This window comes from Oncorhynchus masou, chromosome 9, assembly GCF_036934945.1.
Source record: "Oncorhynchus masou masou isolate Uvic2021 chromosome 9, UVic_Omas_1.1, whole genome shotgun sequence".
Classification (NCBI taxonomy): Eukaryota; Metazoa; Chordata; class Actinopteri; order Salmoniformes; family Salmonidae; genus Oncorhynchus; species Oncorhynchus masou.
The window spans coordinates 29,514,239-29,534,764 of NC_088220.1; the positions used below are offsets into that span (position 1 = coordinate 29,514,239).

Consider the following 20,526-nt stretch of genomic DNA (forward strand, 5'->3'; position numbering starts at 1 on the left):
CGAGAGCCAAGCATCCTCCAAAACATGACCCCGCCAAGCCGTACTTCTTCTTGACACACTGCTCACTTAACTCAGAAGCCAGCCGCACTAATGGGTCAGAGGAAACACTATCCAGCTGGTGAGTGAAGTCAGCTTGCAGGCGCCAGGCCCACTACAAGGAGTCACTAAAGCACGATGGGACAAGAAAATCCCCGCCAGCCAAACTCTGCTCCAACCCAGACGATGCTGGGCAAATTGTGCGCTGCCTCATGGGTCTCTTGGTCACGGCTGGCTATGACACAACCTGGGATCGAACCCGGGTCTGTAGTTGTTGCCTACCCTTACCACCTGGGACCGGCCTGTCAGGAAGTCCAGTATCCAATTGCAGAGGGAGGTGTTTAGTCCCAGGGTCCTTAGTTTACAGTTCATAGAAGGAAGTCAGTCATTTGAAATAAATCAATTAAGCCCTAATCTATGGATTTCACATGACTGTGCAGGGGAGCAGCCATGGGTGAGCCTGGGAGGGCATAGGCCCTCCCATTGGGGAGCCAGGCCCACCCACTGGGGAGCCAGGCCCAACCAATCTGAATTAGTTTTTCCCCCCAAAAGGGCTTTATTACACACAGAAATACACCCAACTTATTTGCCATTTCTTTTGTCTCATCCCTTTCAACCATAACATTTTTCAATTCCTCATCAATCCACAAAGATTTAACCGTTTTTACAGTCATTTTCTTAATGGGTGCTGCTTATTAGGAACTAGAATCGGCAATTTCATGAATGTTTCAAGTGCAGCGTCTGGTGTTCCTCATTAGACACCACGAGCCAACAAATATACTTTACATCAACAACATAGGAATCACTACAAAATGTGTTGTAGGAACTCTTACTATATTAGGCCCAGCTGTTGGAACTTTGTTTTTTCTAGAGGGCTACTATATTGTGATCATTACATCTGATGGATCTGGATACTGCTTTCAGGCAAATTTCTGCAGCATTAGTAAGGATGTGTTCAATACATGTGATCAATACCCTGGTAGGTTGACTGATAACCTGAACCAGATTGCAGGCACTGGTTACAGTTTGAAGCTTTTTCTTGAGTGGGCAGCTTGATGAAATAGCAAGTTATTAATTTCATGAACCATGTTTCTTAAGATTCATATGTTAACGTGGGCTTTTTTTTAGCACCTTTCTGGAATGCTTGATTGTTTTCATTACTTTACTTGGAAGCTTAGCAGAAGTTGAAATGCTCATGTTATTTATGTTGGTGCAGGGTGAGCTGCACACAGTGGACTTCCTCCTAGTGCACACTGGCTCAGTGTTATCAGTATAACTCTGGTTCATAGGCACATGATACCTGTATACAATAGCTGTAGGATCAGCAGAAGCATTCATGGCAGTTAGAGGAACATAAATTAGGTTATTTATATTGTGTCTAACAAGGCCCCTGGTTTAATATACATTTGCTGAAGCATTATGACAACTCGGCGACACAATGGTAGAGATTAGCTGAGCTGGGCTTGGGTCATTGATAAATCAAATCAAATCAAATTTTATTTGTCACATACACATGGTTAGCAGATGTCAAATTGAGTGTAGCGAAATGCTTGTGCTTCTAGTTCCGACAATGCAGTAATAACCAGCAAGTAATCTAACTAACAATTCCAAAACTACTGTCTTATACACACAAGTGTAAGGGGATAAAGAATATGTACATAAAGATATATGAATGAGTGATGGTGAGATGAGTATGTAAACAGTGGTGATGAGATGAGTATGTAAACAAAGTGGCATAGTGAAAGTGGCTAGTGATACATGTATTACATAAAGATGCAGTAGATGATATAGAGTACAGTATATACGTATACATATGAGATGAATAATGTAGGGTATGTAAACATTATATTAGGTAGCATTGTTTAAAGTGGCTAGTGATATATTTTACATAATTTCCCATCAATTCCCATTATTAAAGTGGCTGGAGTTGAGTCAGTGTGTTGGCAGCAGCCACTCAATGTTAGTGGTGGCTGTTTAACAGTCTGATGGCCGTGAGATAGAAGCTGTTTTTCAGTCTCTCGGTCCCAGCTTTGATGCACCCAGCTTTGATGCACTGTACTGACCTCGCCTTCTGGATGATAGCGGGGTGAACAGGCAGTGGCTCGGGTGGTGTAGGTGTCCTGGAGGGCAGGTAGTTTGCCCCCAGTGATGCGTTGTGCAGACCTCACTACCCTCTGGAGAGCCTTACGGTTGTGGGCGGAGCAGTTGCCGTACCAGGCGGTGATACAGCCCGCCAGGATGCTCTCGATTGTGCATCTGTAGAAGTTTGTGAGTGCTTTTGGTGACAAGCCGAATTTCTTCAGCCTCCTGAGGTTGAATAGGCGCTGCTGTGCCTTCTTCACAATGCTGTCTGTGTGGGTGGACCAATTCAGTTTGTCTGTGATGTGTATGCCGAGGAACTTAAAACTTGCTACCCTCTCCACTACTGTTCCATCAATGTGGTTTTTCGATTCTATCGTAGTGCTGTTTCCTGAAGTCCACAATCATCTCCTTAGTTTTGTTGACGTTGAGTGTGAGGTTATTTTCCTGACACCACACTCCGAGGGCCCTCACCTCCTCCCTGTGGGCCATCTCGTCGTTGTTGGTAATCAAGCCTACCACTGTTGTGTCGTCCGCAAACTTGATGATTGAGTTGGAGGCGTGCGTGGCCACGCAGTCATGGGTGAACAGGGAGTAGAGGAGAGGGCTCAGAACGCACCCTTGTGGGGCCCCAGTGTTGAGGATCAGCGGGGTGGAGATGTTGTTGCCTACCCTCACCACCTGGGGGCGGCCCGTCAGGAAGTCCAGTACCCAGTTGCACAGGGCGGGGTCGAGACCCAGGGTCTCGAGCTTGATGACGAGCTTGGAGGGTACTATGGTGTTAAATGCCGAGCTGTAGTCGATGAACAGCATTCTCACATAGGTATTCCTCTTTTCCAGATGGGTTAAGGCAGTGTGCACTGTGGTTGAGATTGCATCGTCTGTGGACCTATTTGGGTGGTAAGCAAATTGGAGTGGGTCTAGGGTGTCAGGTAGGGTAGAGGTGATATGGTCCTTGACTAGTCTCTCAAAGCACTTCATGATGACGGAAGTGAGTGCTACGGGGCGGTAGTCGTTTAGCTCAGTTACCTTAGCTTTCTTGGGAACAGGAACAATGGTGGCCCTCTTGAAGCATGTGGGAACAGCAGAGTGTGATAGGGATTGATTGAATATGTCTGTAAACACACCAGCCAGCTGGTCTGCGCATGCTCTGAGGGCGCGCAGGGGCCTGCAGCCCTGCGAGGGTTAACACGTTTAAATGTTTTACTCACCTCGGCTGCAGTGAAGGAGAGGCCGCATGTTTTGGTTGCAGGCCGTGTCAGTGGCACTGTATTGTCCTCAAAGCGGGCAAAAAGATTATTTAGTCTGCCTGGGAGCAAGACATCCTGGTCCGTGACGGGGCTGGTTTTCATTTTGTAATCCGTGATTGACTGTAGACCGAGCCATATACCTCTTGTGTCTGAGCCGTTGAATTGAGATTCTACTTTGTCTCTATACTGACGCTTAGCTTGTTTGATTGCCTTGCGGAGGGAATATCTGCACTGTTTGTGTTCGGTCATGTTTCCGGTCACCTTGCCCTGATTAAAAGCAGTGGTTCGTGCTTTCAGTTTCACGCGAATGCTGCCATCAATCCACGGTTTCTGGTTTGGGAATGTTTTAATCGTTGCTATGGGAACGACATCTTCAACGCACGTTCTAATGAACTCGCACACCAAATCAGCGTATTCGTCAATGTTGTTGTCTGACGCAATACGAAACATATCCCAGTCCACGTGATGGAAGCAGTCTTGGAGTGTGGAATCAGATTGGTCGGACCAGCGTTGAACAGACCTCAGCGTGGGAGCTTCTTGTTTTAGTTTCTGTCTGTAGGCAGGGATCAACAAAATGGAGTCGTGGTCAGCTTTTCCGAAAGGAGGGCGGGGCAGGGCCTTATATGCGTCACGGAAGTTAGAATAGCAGTGATCCAATGTTTTGCCAGCCCCAGTCATTGTCTCAACACAGCCATATAATGCTGTGAAAGGATCCAGGAACCCAAATTATGCGGGTGGATCCCATCCTCCTTATGAAACGTGTTTTGTTTCCAAAGGTGTAGAAATTGTCAACAATAATCACTTAGCCAGTTGTGAAGAAAAAGAATCCCACTACAGTGTTCAATGCCACGATTCAAAGAGGGTACAGGGCCAGATATGATGGGTCTTTTATTAGTGTGTCAACAGAGCTGCCCTTCATAATGCCATTAAAACCCACATGGACTACGATAGAATCGATTTCCATGTCCTGGCGTAGGACATAAACAATGACAACAATGACAAAATACAAGAACATGATAATATAGTGCCTTCAGAAAGTATTCAGACCCCTTGACTATTTCTAAATGTTATGTTTTCAGCTAATTTTAAAATGGATTAAATAAATACAAATCCTCTGCAATCTACACACAATACCCTATAATGACAAAGCAAAAACAAGTTATTATACATTATGCAAATGAATAAAATAAAAAACTGAAATAACGTATTTACATACGTATTCAGACCCTTTGCTATGAGACTTGAAATTGCGCTCAGTTGCATCCTGTTTACATTGATCATCCTTGAGCTGTTACTACAACTTGATTGGAGTCCACCTGTGGTAAATTCAATTGATTGGACATGATTTGAAAAAGCACACATCTGTCAACAAAGTACTGAGTAAAGGGTCTAAATACTTATGTAAATGTGATATTTCTGTTTTTTATTTGTAATAAATTAGCTAAAATTTCTAAAAACCTGTTTTGCCTTTGTCATTATGGGGTATTGTGTGTAGATTGTTGAAAAAACAAGAATTTAATCAATTTTAGAATAAGGCTGTAATGTAACAAAATGTTGAAAAAGTCAAGGGGTCTGAATCCTTTCCGGAGGCACTGTAGATAGGAGACAGCAAATTAGATGTTCAAGGGTAGATGTTGTTGATGGTGTAGATAGCATGAATCTGTAACAAAAATTCTGTATTAGCAGTGAGCTAATGTGACCATTACATTTAGAGCATGCTAGCTAACTCATTTGTTCAGCAATAACATTCAAACGTACATCACAGAAACTCGCAAATCTAACAGGCAAATACCAACTGAGATGCAAAAATACCATCTGAGACATTCGCAGACTTCAGCATACTCCATCTGCAGCTGGATGCTTCTGAAAAATACAAGACAATTGCACAATTGTGGACCAACTTACTTGTAGTCTTTCTTGAAATGCATTGCTGATTAAGGGCTTGTAAATAAGCATTTCACGGTTAAGTCAACACCTGATTTGATTTAACACACTTAACCCAAAAATGTATCCATGTTTTCATCATCATTGTAAAGCCCTAAATTAGTTTGTAACTTTGGCAAAGTTATTTCTGAAGTTTATTATTTATTTCACGTGATGACTGATTCATTTATGTTTGTCCCTCATTTTAAGGTCAAGCCTGATACATGAACAGAGCTCTCCTTTTGATATGGTGAAACTATTCCTATTAAAATATTTTTTTTTCAAAAGAAACATTGAACATCTAATCATCAAATCATAGAGTAAAAGTGGGAGAAATGGTTCTACTCTTTTTGGCACTGACCTTCAGGGGGCCCCCCACCCTAAAAGGTACATGGCCATTTAGGTCAGATTGTTCTTCAAGATGTTCAAATGTTCACAGATGACCAGGAGGGTCAAATAATAACCACAGTGGTTATAGAGGGTGTAGCAGTTCAACACCTCAGGAGTGTATGTCAGTTGGTTCGTAAACTATGTTTAGTCTGCAAATATTTACTGAAAACATGATTACATTTGCACAATGATTACTTGAAGTCTCTTAAATACATCGTTACAGTTGTTGATTAGCTAGCTAACACATTCTTGACATATTAGCATAGACATGAAATCAGTCAAGCCACCACAAAACAAGACATAGTATCAAGAACAAGATACAACTAGCTGAAACGAGCCACCTATGACATCAAAACTATGAAATAACACACGTGGAATCATGTAGTAACCAAAAAAAGTGTTAAACAAATAAAAATACATTTTAGTTCAACTGTCGTAGCCCAACAGAACCCAAAATATTATCTTGTTCAGCCTGGCTGTACTCCATTGTTTGTAAACAATGCAATTGTAAACCATAGTGTCCGAAATTATTGAAAACCTTGATAAAGATGAGCAAAAACTGATCATCCTGATGGAATCTTGAACAATGATGACTGAGAAAGTTACAGAGTGTTGAAGATCATACCCCCATGACATGCTAACCTCTCACCATTACCTATAACAGGGAGGTTAGCATGTCATGATTCATTCAGGATGATCCGTAATCATGGTAGCATCCACATGAATGTAGAAGTGTTCAGAAACATATTCACTTCTTATTTACAATAAAAGTGACTCCAAAATGACACAATACATTACTTACATTAATTTCTATTTGGCACAAAATAATCTGAAACAACCAAAACGAATATCAAATGCATCCAACAAGTTTCACAAGCTTGATGTAGTCATTGCGTGCTAGGAATATGGGACCAAAAACTAAACTTTTTACTACTTTATTCATAAAAATCTTTCGGGGTGGCAATCATTTTGATGCCTACCTTTTTGAGAAAAACAAGTATTACTTTTGGGCGTACAATATAGCTCAGCATTTGAGTACAGTCATTATTGCTCATCTTTATACATTTTATATTTTAGTAGACACTCTTATCCACAGCGACCTACAGGAGCAATTAGGGTTAAGTGCCGTGCTCAAGGCACAGATTTTTCACCTACTTGACTCAGGGATTCAAACCAGCAACCTTTTGGTTACTGGCCCAACACTCTTAACCGCTAGGCTACCTATCAATGGTGTCAATCATTTCGGACCCCACTGAAGTTTCAAAAAATGGTGAAAACAAACATTTTTATCTCATGGAGGGTCAGCCTTCGCATCCATGGATGGTCAGTCCTTGCTCTGTCTATGCATTTTAGAGTGGTTAAATCTTTCGAATCCCGGATTAAATCTGTCTTTTATTGTTTTTTTCCCTCAGGATTTTGAAAGGTTCCTGGAAGAAATTGATAGACAAAAGATCCAAGATTTGCTGCTGTCTGCTTCTGAAATGTCTTACACCTACAGCAACAAACTTCTCCTTATAATGGACAAGGAAGAGTGGACTCGTCAGCGAGTAGAAGAGGAGTACAGCATAGATCCTCATTATTCAGTAATGGTCAGTGATGCTTGTATGTACAATGATTCATGTCTCCCAACCGTTAACAGTGGCACAGTTGTGAAGATATTTGGTACTGCCTCAGAGGATGGACATACTCTGTCCGGTTACTCTGGTTCCTCACTAGCAAATCTAATGTTGACACCATCATTGAGATCAGCATCCGTTTTCTCCCTTGACATCAATACCACTTCTTCATTTCATAATGACTTCATGAGGGTTTTTAAGTATCATGACAATAATGCTGTCTTGGAAACTACCAGCCCGGGAGATCTTCTCATCTTTCAAATCATGGATCACACTGACACTGCAGCTGAGTACCATGCTCCAAAGAGACCCATTGATCACACCACACAGTATGATAAACAGCACATCCTAATACTGGAAGATAACCCCATTGTTCGGGAAGCTGCTAAATTTCTATATGAGAAACATCCCACTGTGACCTCTGTGTACATCCTGGAAAACCAACAGCCTAAACTGATCAAAGGCGACCCGGTGCCACTGTCAGAAGAGAGCAGACTGGTCCTTGTAGGCCATGGGAGCCGAGACAGCGAAGGAGAGATGAGGGTTGGAGGGTACAAAGCCAAAGACGTGGCTGACATCATTGGACGTACTGCCAGGACTAGTGACCATATTAAAACCACAAGTGTGGTGGCCTGTGAAGTTGGGTCTGATGAAGCCTTCAAGAACACCCTGTTAAAAGAGCTCCACACCAGGTCTATTGAGACAGAACTACACCTAAGGAGTTCTTTGCTCCAAGTCAGCCACTCTGGGGAGAAGATAACTGTAGAAATAACACCCACTGGATTGGAAACAAAACATAAGGATGACAGCAAGAAAGTGGTGGCAATGTTAGACAGAGATGGAAATGTCGTCACTAGAGAACAGTTCAGAATCAGGGGGGAAGGGATTTTTTCAAATGAGAGAAACTTTCTAGGGGAAGCTTCTGTTCAAGAACGTTTTAAAAAATACAGAGACACATGGCCAGACAATCCAAAGAGATTTGTTGAATCTTATGCACGTAGAAAATATACTGATGAACTTGAAGCCTTAACCTGGGCCATTTTTGAACCAATGAAAAGTGATAAAAATTCAAAAAAGTTACAGACAAATTTGGACAATGAAGAGTTTCGGATATGCAATATTGAGAGACAAATGATAAACGGAAGAAATACAATAAAGGAGAAAACATGGATTGAAGATAACAATGTCATTAAAGGTATTCTTGATAACTGCTATGAAATGAAGTCAAGTGAGGATATCCTAAGTGTGATCCATCACAATGCAAAGCTTGGAGAAGATAAGACCACGTACCTGATGTTACATGACTGGATTTATGAGATAAACCCCCAATCTTTATATGTGTTTCCAGTGGGGAAAAAGCTTGACAACAATGAAAAGGGAAATCAAAACAGAATAGATGAGATAAAACGTTGTGTTGAGGAACAGATTGGCAAAGAACATTATCCAGCCATCCGTGAAAATATAGGAGATGGCAAAGAAAGTTATCCTAATTTTGTGACAGAAACTCTTCAAGGGAAATACACTAAAAGCTCAGAAGGTATGATGAAGGAGGCATGGTGCAGAACATATTTCTTGGCATCCGTAATATCAGAGTCCTCCAGAAATTTCCGTACATTTCCTCTTGTCCTGATGGCCTTAGATATGGCCCACAGCACAGACAATAATGTGAAAGAGAAAGGTTTGAGTTTCCTCATGGAGAATCATCCAATGGCAGCAGGTGGTTCTTGGGTGGATCCAAGTAGGCGAGGATTTTTCGGTTCGTCCTCAGACATAGATTCTAGCAAATTAAAAAACAGATTCAAAAATAAACGTAAGATCCCAGAGGAATTACAAAAGGATCTTATGGACCTTACAGAAAAAGAGAATAATGTGTTTGAAGAATGGTGGAAATGGAAAAAAATGGATAACAACAAGGTAGAAGATGAGATCTTGAATCTTGCAAATGAGTATGCACTAGTGAATGAGATTTCCAAAAATTCATTCATAAGGGATTATAGTCATTTCTTAAATGAAATTGGCAAACAATCATCCCTAAATGAGGTCACTGGACTTTTGGGTGGGTCCCATGATGGCTCTGTGACATTGAAAGATCTACATTCCGCTTCAGAAGTAGAGAATTCACTCAAGCTCTCTTCGTATTATGCCAGGTCCTCTGCTATGTTTGCTGAACAGATTCACAATCAGTTGAGGAGAGAATTTGGTGACAGGCTGGACTTGGAGGGACTACATGTCAAAGAAGGCAGTATTAGGCTGGAGGATGGACAATTTCGATGCCAGCTTACATCGAAGAAGAATCTCCGGGAAACAATTGAATTTAAGGTGGAGTTGCATCCAGAGGGACAACTATACACAGAGAAAATGTGGAAAAACATGGAGACAGTTCATGGCCTGGAGATTCCAGATGGGACCCATTCTCACCAGGTTTCGAAGCACCTGGAGCACACAGGGATGGCAATTGGAGCAGTGGGACTCATGTTGGGGATGCAAGGAGCTGTTCATGCTTTTGAAGAGGGGGACATTGAACATGGTACAATAGCCACGTTACAGACTGTACATGGAGTCACAGGAATGACCTTGGCTGCAGTTGGAAAACAAGTTCCCCAGCTTTTAGAGCGCAAGGCAATGAGAGCCATGGTAACATTAATCAAAAGCCCTGTGGTGAAACGTGCCCTGGTAGTTATGCCAATCATAGGGATTGGTTTTGGAATTTACAATATTGTGGAAGACTTTAAGAGGAAAGATGCACTGGGGTATATTGATGCCACCTTCGATGCTGCAATAGTTGCCTTGGATTTTCTTGAAATCGGTCAACCAGAACTTGCGCCATTAATTGTGCCAATCAACCTGGCACTAAATACCATACGAATGATCTTTGATGACGTATATCTTGATATTCAGACTGAACTCATTCATTTACCACCAAATTCTGGAGTTTTGGCAAAACTAAGAGCATTCTTTGTTGGCTTTGGGAAAGGACTTTTACACTTTATCCTTGATGTGGCCAGCTTTTTTTATACCGTTCCTTATCGTGAGATTGAGGAGGGACGAAGGCTTGTTCAACAAATTTCAGACCACCAAAAGTACTATTATTTTGCAGAGGTACAGGATGGGAGAAAGGCCATTGATTTCACAGCTGGTGAGGATTCTTGGAATGGAGGGAGTATCACTTTTTGTCTCTCAGACCAGGGACCATCTGACTTCTGCATGGATTATTTTGTATCCAGTGATGAAAACTTGGGGAAAAAGTGTTGGACTATTGACACACATGGAACTAAAGACATTGTTCTAGGCATTGGAGAATCACATAGATTAACTTACAAAAACATAAATATAAAAATACTCCTATTCATAAAAGTTGGCTCTATGTCTGTCGTTTCTGGTTATGAGGCTTTGTCAGACACAAGATTTGGAACATATTGGGGAAACAATGAAGCAAATAATTTTTTTGCCGTTCAGAAGGCAGATGACGACCATGGCATTGAAGTCATGTTGAGCTATTACTACAAGCTTTATGGAAAGAATGGTGATGACGTGTTCTATTTGGGACCTCAAAAAAGCTATGTGGAGGGGTGTGGCGGCAAAGACACTTTCATCATTCCTGTCAATGGAGGAAACACGATTATTAATAACTATGATCCTTTCAAATCAACAGATGTCCTACTCCTCGGCGTTAACTACAGTCAGATTTCTGTCAGTAAGTCAGGAAATGATATTGCTTTAAGATATCTTGGTAACCATAACATTAGGATTATGAACTGGTTTTTGGGGGACGAATATCGCCACATGAACATGATGTCAGAGGACGGAGTCCTGTTCGACATCTCCACCACAGTGATTTCCTCTGTCCAACTGATTGCCAGAGGTATCAATAGAATGTCTAAAACTCACGGCCAGACAGTGAACGCTTCCGAACCACTTCTCCTTAGCGTTACTAATATTATGGGGTCTCCTTACAATGACATACTAATAGGAAATAGACAGAAGAATCTGATTGATGGTGGAGGGGGTCAGGACCACCTGAGGGGAGGAGAAGGAGAGGACATATATATGGTTTATGAGAAAAAACTGTCAAAGATATTCATTGAAAATCACTCCTATGACAATGAAACAGACATACTGGTGATAGAGGCAAACCTTCATGAATTCAAAGTTAAAGTGGATGGAAACCATCTCAAACTGATGCCTTTTGCTGATCAAAGTTCTGATGTGACCTTAATGAACTGGTTCCGTTCAGAAGCGGACAGGCACTTGCTTGTTATCACAAAGGATCTGGTCACCTTCAGCATCTCTGAGAACAAGGCAGCCTGTGAGCAGATTGACTCATTTAAGAGCAAATGCCTCATAAGTCAGAATCTAGATTACAGAAAGTCCACAGCTGCTCTACATGTGGATCTGCAGGAGGATGAGGCTTTCCAAAGTGTCACAGAGGTGCGAGGCTCAGCCTTCAATGACATCATCAAAGGGAACGTACAACGCAACACAATTGTGCCAGGGCGAGGAGCAGACTTTCTTCAGGGGCGAGGAGGGGAGGACTGGTATGTCGTAACTCCAGGTCAAGGCTTGAAAACCATTGAGAACCACTCACCCGATCTGGCTACTGATGTACTTTTCCTGAGAGAAAAATATGATTTCATCAATTGTAAATGTAATGGACCAGACATTTATCTCTCCATAAATGGCTCACAGGAAGTCCTATTGAAGGGCTGGTTTCACTCAAGGAACTCTCAACACCTCCACATCCAATCAGCTGATGGAATAACATTTCAACTGGAGTCCAATGCCAGCAGTTGCGATGGCTCCTTAAAGCTGCCAAAGTCTGTGGATTTCCGAAATAGGGTGACTGGAGAAATCATGAAGATGAATAACAGCGACTTTGCCTCAGTGGTGGAAATGTATGGCTCATCTGGTTTCGACAGCATGGAAGGAAATGACAAAAATAACATGCTGGATCCTTTTACTGGAGGTGGTAGCATGGTGGGAGGAGATGGGGAGGATACCTACGTAGTGAACACTGGATATGGAACCAACATCATGATTGAAAACTTTGCAGAGGATGAAAGAATGGATACTGTGTTGTTTGAGATGGATTTCCTTGGTGATGGTCAACTCACAGTTCAGTCTGACAAGCATGATGTACTTGTGAGCACAGGTACACAGGGGCATAAAATTCAGGTCAGAGTGCTCAACTATAATTCAGGGCAACAACACCAACACCTTAGCTTCCAGAGCTCTGATGGAGTGCATTTTTGGGTTAGATCTCCAGTTGGAAACAAAACGCGTAGCTTTCAAAAGCCTTGGATTGAAGCTTACAAAGTGACAATGAAAGGAAAACTGGGAGACTGCCAAATAGATCTGAGTTCTCAATCAAATTTATCATTGGTTCACACTGTGCAGGGCTGTCCCCATGACTCCAATTACATTACAGGTAATGAGCAGGAGAACGTACTCTTCGGTGGCATCAAGGATGATGCACTGGATGGAGGGGCCGGCCATGACACCTTGCTGGGGGGTCAGGGCAATGACATCCTGATTGGGAACATAGGAGATGACACTCTTTATGGAGAGGAAGGGAGTGACACCATGATGGGCGGCTCAGGCTCTGACACCTTCGTTCCCGGACCAGGGGCTGATCTAGTGGACGGGGGCCCAGGGAGAGACACTGTGCTGTACCAGGGGGATCATGAGAGGGGTGAGGGCGTTTACGTCAACCTGCTGAGCGGAGAATGCCGTCAGGCAGATGCTGAGGGAGACGTGTTGAAGGATGTTGAGAATGTGATTGGCACTATCTACTCAGATATCTTGGTGTCTGGCTACGAACCTGCCCTACTAAAAGGCTCTGACGGCAACGACATTCTAGTGTCCCTTGTGGGAGGAGATTACTTGATTGGAGGAGAAGGAAGTGACATTTACATGATGGTTTCCCACCATGGCTTAGTGATCATAGACAACTGTGCCACAGATAATGCCACGGACATTGTGTACCTGCGCTCTCTGTCTGAGAAGTCTGTTGACTGTTCATATCTACATGACGGAGTGTTTCTGACATTTTATGGACTCGGCGACACTACTGTTGACATAGAGCTGCGAAACTGGGTCAACTTCAGTCATGAGTGTGGCCATCTTATGCTGGTCCTCAATGAGGGTGAAATATCTGTAGATGAACTCATGCAGGAGTGTGAGTTGAGATATAACATGCAAAGAGTCGTGGCAACTGTTACATTAATCCTTCTACTTGCCGTTTTACATGGCATTATTTTGGTTATACCTGTAATCCATAGAAAGAGGAAGAGGGGACAAGGAGGGAAAGACAGCAGTGATAGAGCTACTGAAATGGGGAAAGACACAATAGAAGTGCGAGAAGAGGACGCACCTCTCCAGGGCTTAACTTCTCAACCTAAAGTAGAGGAAGAAGAGGAAGAGAAGGAAACTGAATGAGAACGATAGACATTCAGTAACTCAGGACAGGACCTCAGAGGATGTAGAGGAGACAAGTGAGTGAACGACGCCCTCATAATAAGTTTGGAGAACGAAAACAAGGGGAGCAAAAGATATAACCACATGGCATAAAGTACTAACCAACTCCCTCCACTTAATATCAAGCAAATGTAACGTGACCAATGGTTTTATGTTAATCTCTTACTAAACACAGCTATGAATACCTAACTACAGTATCAGAACTAATCACTGTTCATAATTAATCACTTCTTGTTATTATATCCTTATATTATACAAAAATAGCTACTCTGTCTGGAAATTTAAAAATGTACAAATATCATGTTTAAATCAATGAAATGTTAATAAAATGCAAAGCTCAATCTTTTTTAAACGTATTTCTACCCTATTATACATCTATGCTTGAATTTACCAGTTTCCTTTCAGCTTGGATGTGGCATGTGTTGAACTGAACAGCAGATGACAGTATTGGAAAGCCTAGCACTAGTGGTTTGTAAAAAGATATCTCACACAGAGCCTTTAGTTAATAGAACCTAATCATCCGAGGCATCCAGATGTCGCCATGGTAACTTTTCAAGTCAGTCCACCACACTACAGCATGTCATTAATTATTTAGGAAAATGTATATAAAACTTGTATAAACTGCATTTTTAATTATATGACAATATTTTATGTTTTATCTCCAATAGAGGTCACCCGATTAATCGGGAATGACCGATTAATTATGGCCGGTTTCAAGTTTTCCTAACAATGGGTAATTGTATTTTTGGACACCGATTTGCCGATTATTCTTTTTTTACACCTTTTTATAAGAAATTAATGTTAGCAGGCACTATTAACTAAGTATGCAGGTTTAAAAATATATACTTCTGTATTGATTTTAAAGAAAGGCATTGATGTTTATGGTTAAGTACATTGGTGCAACGACAGTGCTTTTTTCGCAAATGCGCTTGTTAAATCATCACCGTTTGTCGAAGTAGGCGCATCGATTATATGCTACGCAGGACACCCTGGATAAACTAGTAATATCATCAACCATGTGTAGTTAACTAGTGATTATGTTAAGATTGATTGTTTTTTATAAGATAAGTTTAATACTAGCCAGCAACTTACCTTGGCTTCTTGCTGCCCTCACGTAACAGGTAGTCCCTCATGGAGTGCAATGTAAGGCAGGTGGTTAGAGTGTTGGACTAGTAACTGGAAGATTGCAAAAAATGAATCCCAGAGCTGACAAGGTAAAAATCTGTCATTCTGCCCCTGAACATGGCAGTTAACCCACCTTTCCTAGGCCGTCATTGAAAATAAGAATGTGTTCTTAACTGACTTGCCTAGTTATAATTAGGGAAATTTTGTCACTTCTCTTGCGTTCTGTGCAAGCAGTCAGGGTATATGCAGCAGTTTGGGCCGCATGGCTCATTGCAAACTGTGTAAAGTCCATTTATTCCTAACAAAGGCCGTAATTAATTTTCCAGAATTGTCCATAATTATGACATAACATTGTAGGTTGTACAATGTAACAGCAATATTTAAACTTACGGATGCCATCTATTAGATAAAATACGGAACGGTTCCGCATTTCACTGAAAGAATAAACGTTTTGTTGTCTGAATGATAATTTGCGGATTTGACCTTTTTATTGACCAAAGACATGTATTTCTGTGTGTTATTATGTTATAATTAAGTCTATGATTTGATAGAGCAGTCTGACTGAGCGATGGTAGGCAGCAGCAGGCTCGTAAGCATTCATTCAAACAGTACTTTCCTGCGTTTGCCAGCAACTATTGTGCTGTTTATGACTTCAAGCCTATCAACTCCTGAGATTAGGCTGGTGTAACCGATGTGAAATGGCCAGCTAGTTAGCGGGGTGCGCGCTAATAGCGTTTCAAACGTCACTCGCTCTGAGACTTGGAGCAAGGGTAACGCTGCTTCGAGGGTGGCTGTTTTCGATGTGTTCCTGGTTCGAGCCCTGGTAGGAGCGAGGAGAGGGACAGAAGCTATACTGTTACACTGGCAATACTAAAGTGCCTATAAGAACATCCAATCGTCAAAGGTATATGAAATACAAATGGTATAGAGAGAAATTGTCCTGTAATTCCGATAATAACTATAACCTAAAACTTCTTACCTAGGAATATTGAAGAATCATGTTAAAGGAACCACCAGCTTTCATATGTTCTCATGTTCTGAACAAGGAACTGAAACGTTATCTTTATTACATTGCACATATTGCACTTTTACTTTCTTCTCCAACACTTTTTGTTTTTGCATTATTTAAACCAAATTGAACATGTTTCATTATTGATGAGGCTAAATTGATTTTATTAAGTTAAAATAAGTGTTCATTCAGTATTGTTGTAATTGTCATTATTACAAATACATTAAAAAAACTGGCCGATTAATCGGTATCGAGTATTTTTTGGTCCTCCAATAATCAGTATCGGCGTTGAAAAATCATATTCGGTCGACCTCTAATCTCCAAGGCATTCCTAGTCGATCACCAAACATTTCTGTAAAAAAACAACGATAAAGCCTTGCGTTCCTATTTTTTTTAATTAATTTTGCGCTGTTGGTGGTAGGTGCAGCCCTAGTGCCGGAAAGACAAAGTGTTCCCATTTTTAACCATTTCATGTGTCTGAAGGAATAACTCCAGCTACCCAGCAGGCCCAGAGAACAAATCAATTGCACCTATAGGCCTACCTTGAACGCACAGCAAAGTTGATACTGTGAGATTTCAAAACTTTTAAAACCATGACGAGGAAGACTCCATGGATACAGCAAAGAGCTGCTGTTTTATGTGTAAGTTCATGTGTAAGTTGTTATTCAGCACTGTAAACACTTTGTTCAACACCTTTTTAAGCCATAAAATGTGAGTTCTCCCTACTTCCACACGCTACAACCAGCACTGTATATATCAATGTCACTCTTGCTGCTGGTGTCACGTTCTGACCTTAGTTCCTTTGTTATGTCTTTGTTTTAGTTTGGTCAGGGCGTGAGTTGGGATGGGTAGTCTACTCGACTGTTCGTTTGTCGTTTATTGTTTTGTCCAGTGTTCAGTTATTTTACTAAAAATATGAACACTTACCACGCTGCGCTTTGGTCCTCACCTTCTTCCACCACAGACGATCGTTACAGCTGGTGATTCTTTGATCCACCTCTACGCAGACAACACCATTCTGTATACATCTGGCCCTTCTTTGGACACTGTGCTAAGAAATCTCCAAATGAGCTTCAACGCCATACAACACTCCTTCCGTGGCCTACAACTGCTTTTAATTAAATGCTAGTAGAACTAAGTGCATGCTCTTCAACCGATTGCTGCCCGCACCTGCCCGCCCGACTCGCATCACTACTCTAGACGGTTTTGACCTAGAATATGTGCACAACTACAAATACCTAGGTGTCTGGTTAAACTGTAAACTCTCCTTCCAGGCTCACATTAAGCATCTCCAATCCAAAATTAAATCTAGAATCGGCTTCCTATTTTGCAACAAAGCCTCCTTCACTCATGCTGGCAAACATACCCTCGTAAAACTGATTATCCTATCCTCGACTTCGGCAATGTAATTGACAAAATAGCCCCCAACACTCTACTCAGCAAACTGGATGTAGTCTATCACAGTGCCATCCGTTTTGTCACCAAAGCCCCATATACTACCCACCAATGTGACCTGTATGCTCTCGTTGGCGGGCCCTCACTACATATCCGTCGCCAAACCCACTGGCTCCAGGTCATCTATAAGTATTTGCTAGGTAAAGCCCTGCCTTATCTCAGCTCACTGGTCACCATAGCAACATCCACCCATAGCACGCGCTTCAGCAGGTATATTGCACTAGTCATCCCCAAAGCCAGCACTTCCTTTGGCAACCTTTCCTTCCAGTTCTCTGCTGCCAATGACTGGAATGAATTGCAAAAATCACTGAAGCTGGAGTCTTATATCTCCCTCTCTAACTTTAAGCATCAGCTGCTTACCAAACACTGTACACAGCCAATCTGTAAATAGCACATCCAACTACCTCATCCCCATATTATTACTTACCCTCTCGATCTTTTGCACCCCAGTATCTCTAATTGCACATCATCTTCTGCACATATCTATCACTCCAGTATTAATGTTAAATTGTAATTATTTCGCCTCTATGGCATATTTATTGCCTGTGTTGTTGTTTTTGTCGCACTGCTTTGCTTAATCTTGGCCAGGTCACAGTTGTAAATGAGAACTTGTTCTCAACTGGCCTACCTGGTAAAATCAAGGTGAAACAAAAATAAATAATAAATAAACGCAAGCTGCAATGAATGAGTATAGCAAAGTATTAGTGACTTGTCTTTTTTCATTTCAAGGAATATTTCACTTTCTCTGGTCATAGGAGTAACATCATGAATTGGTGCATGAAACAGAAATAATGCAGTGCAACTTGAGTTTCACCATCAATTGGAAGACTGTGTCCCCTTTTTTTTAGCGCAGGGAAGGAGGATGGAGGGACACTGAGGCGGGTGAGAGGCAGCCTCCCTGCTGCTCCCTCCCTCCCCTCAGACTGTCCATCAGATGCAGGCCATCAGTCCTGTAAAAAGAAAAGAAGCAAATGATTATGCTCACTTAGCTGTGCCTCACAAGCAATACAACAAATTATATATTACAGTGTGATCATATAACTACTAAATATAATTTCAAAATGTTCTGAGTCATTTAAAAAAAAAATCTGAGCGGTAGATCTTGTCTTGCATTTTGACTCAGAATGTGATCTTGACTCAAAGGGTTGGTGACCACTGTATTAAACAATTTCTGATATACATGCCTTCTATTTTCTTGTATAAGTAAAATCAGGATTATGCCTCTACTGTCATTCATTCCAATTAGACTGGTTTGGATTCCTCCCTGACCAATATGGCTGCCATTTTGACCCCATTTCAAAACGTTAAGGGTTCATGCCATATCCCCTATAATAATTTTATAGAAAAAAAATATATATATATTTTTTTTAATTGAAAATAAAATGATCTAACATATTTGTATAGGATGTCTATGGTATTTTTTACATTTTATATATATATTTTATTATTGGAGAAAAATCAGTATACGTAAGAAGTATACAAACAGACAATGATAACATATGCTAGGGGGTAGAACAAATGACAGATTATACAAAGACCTTAAAAGATGCACACATATTGATTGTTTTAACAGCTTTCTTATTAGAAGAATGTATAATGGTCTTAATGTACTGCTCGAATTCCTTATCGAAAACACAGAAGCGTGGTTATTTATTAGTCAATTTACATTTATGAATATGAAATTTTGCCATTAGCACAGTTAGATTTATAAGGTAAAATTGTTTTTCTTTATCTTTATTATGGTTACGGAAACCGAGCAGCACATTCGACCAATAAAAAACAAAAGTCATCAAGAATATTAACAATTATAAAACTGTGAATATCTCTCCAAAATTATTTTACATGTAACAATGACAAAATAAATGTGAAACTGTTTATGGATGCTCAACACAAAAAGTACAATCAATGTTAATGTATTTTTTAAGTTTCTTCAGGTAATGATTCACAGGGTAATACTTATGGATCATTTTGAAAGAGACCTCTTTGACCTTCTTAACAAGCAAGTATTTGTGTGGTAATAACCAGACTTTTTTCCAACAGATATTAGTGACCAATTTATTCCAGTAATTTGTGACTTAAGGAATGGATACAATATCCCTTTGAAATAAAGCACATATAGACCTGTTGTTCTGAGGGAGCAAGGAGAAACACATTTTCCCTATTGGAGAGTCAACTGGATTAAGCGAGGGCAGGTCAAGAAGGTGAGGTCTGGTTACACCTCTAAATAATATGAGAGTTCCAGATGGAATAGCATCAGACTATGGCGAACTCTCTAGGTGTGACAGGGATATTGTAAAGAGAAAAATTCCTTATAATGATTGACAATCCCTCTGCATTAAAACGTTGACTCATCAGCAGGATATGATTATTAAACCAGTTCTTAAAAAAATAGACTTGTTTCTATACAAAATATCCTTATTGTTCCAAATGAAATACCTATGTGGGGGAAAGTTATGTTTATATATTAACGACCACGCTATGAATACTTGTCTGTGAAAAGCAGATAATTTTGCAGGAATCTTATCAATGTTATAGTTACAAAGTAACATACAATTGAGGCCACCAAAACGGGAGAAGATATAACGAGGGATGAAATTCCAAATTGAAGTAGGATTCTTTAAAAAATGTTTAGCCCAATTTATCTTAAAAGTATTATTCAAAGTAGGAAAATCTAAAAAAAAAATACAAAATTAAATGGAGTCCACCATATTCATCTGAGTTCATAACGACAGATTTCCTAATATAATGTGTACGATTTTTCCATGAAGATGAAGTTGAAAAGCACCTGGTCAACAACTTTGCCTATTTTGTTGTCAAGATATAGGGACTGGGCTGCATAAGTAAGTCTGGAGATGCCTTCAGCTTTAGAAAGCAATACTCGACCTTTCAAGGATAAATCCCTCTGCAACCAATGGTTCAACTTCTTTTTTCTTTTTTTTTCAATAATAGGTATAAAAATTTCAAGAGCATCTTTCCTGTTGATCCTTAGATAAAGTAATCCCAAGGGTAGGATGTATATGGTAACAACATTACTGGGCGTCTGTTGCAGTTTACTTTACGCCTGCTACGTTAGGTTAGTTGCAAACATGCTTAGGAAATAATATGTGGTCTCTGATTGGTTTCTTTCACAGACAATCACCTAAAGTTAACGCCCCATTTCCTCAATACT

The 20,526-nt window shown here is 40.8% G+C and overlaps 1 protein-coding gene across 1 annotated transcript in view; it reads left to right on the top strand.

Moving 5' to 3' along the window:
* LOC135545809 (uncharacterized) overlaps positions 1-14,109 on the top strand; it is a 33,067-nt gene extending 18,958 nt beyond the window's left edge. The window contains exon 6 of the mRNA XM_064973709.1: positions 7,091-14,109. Coding sequence (XP_064829781.1) covers positions 7,091-13,729 — 6,639 coding nt within the window. The 3' untranslated portion in view covers positions 13,730-14,109. The remainder of the gene's footprint in view (positions 1-7,090) is intronic.
* The last annotated feature ends 6,417 nt before the right edge of the window (positions 14,110-20,526 follow it).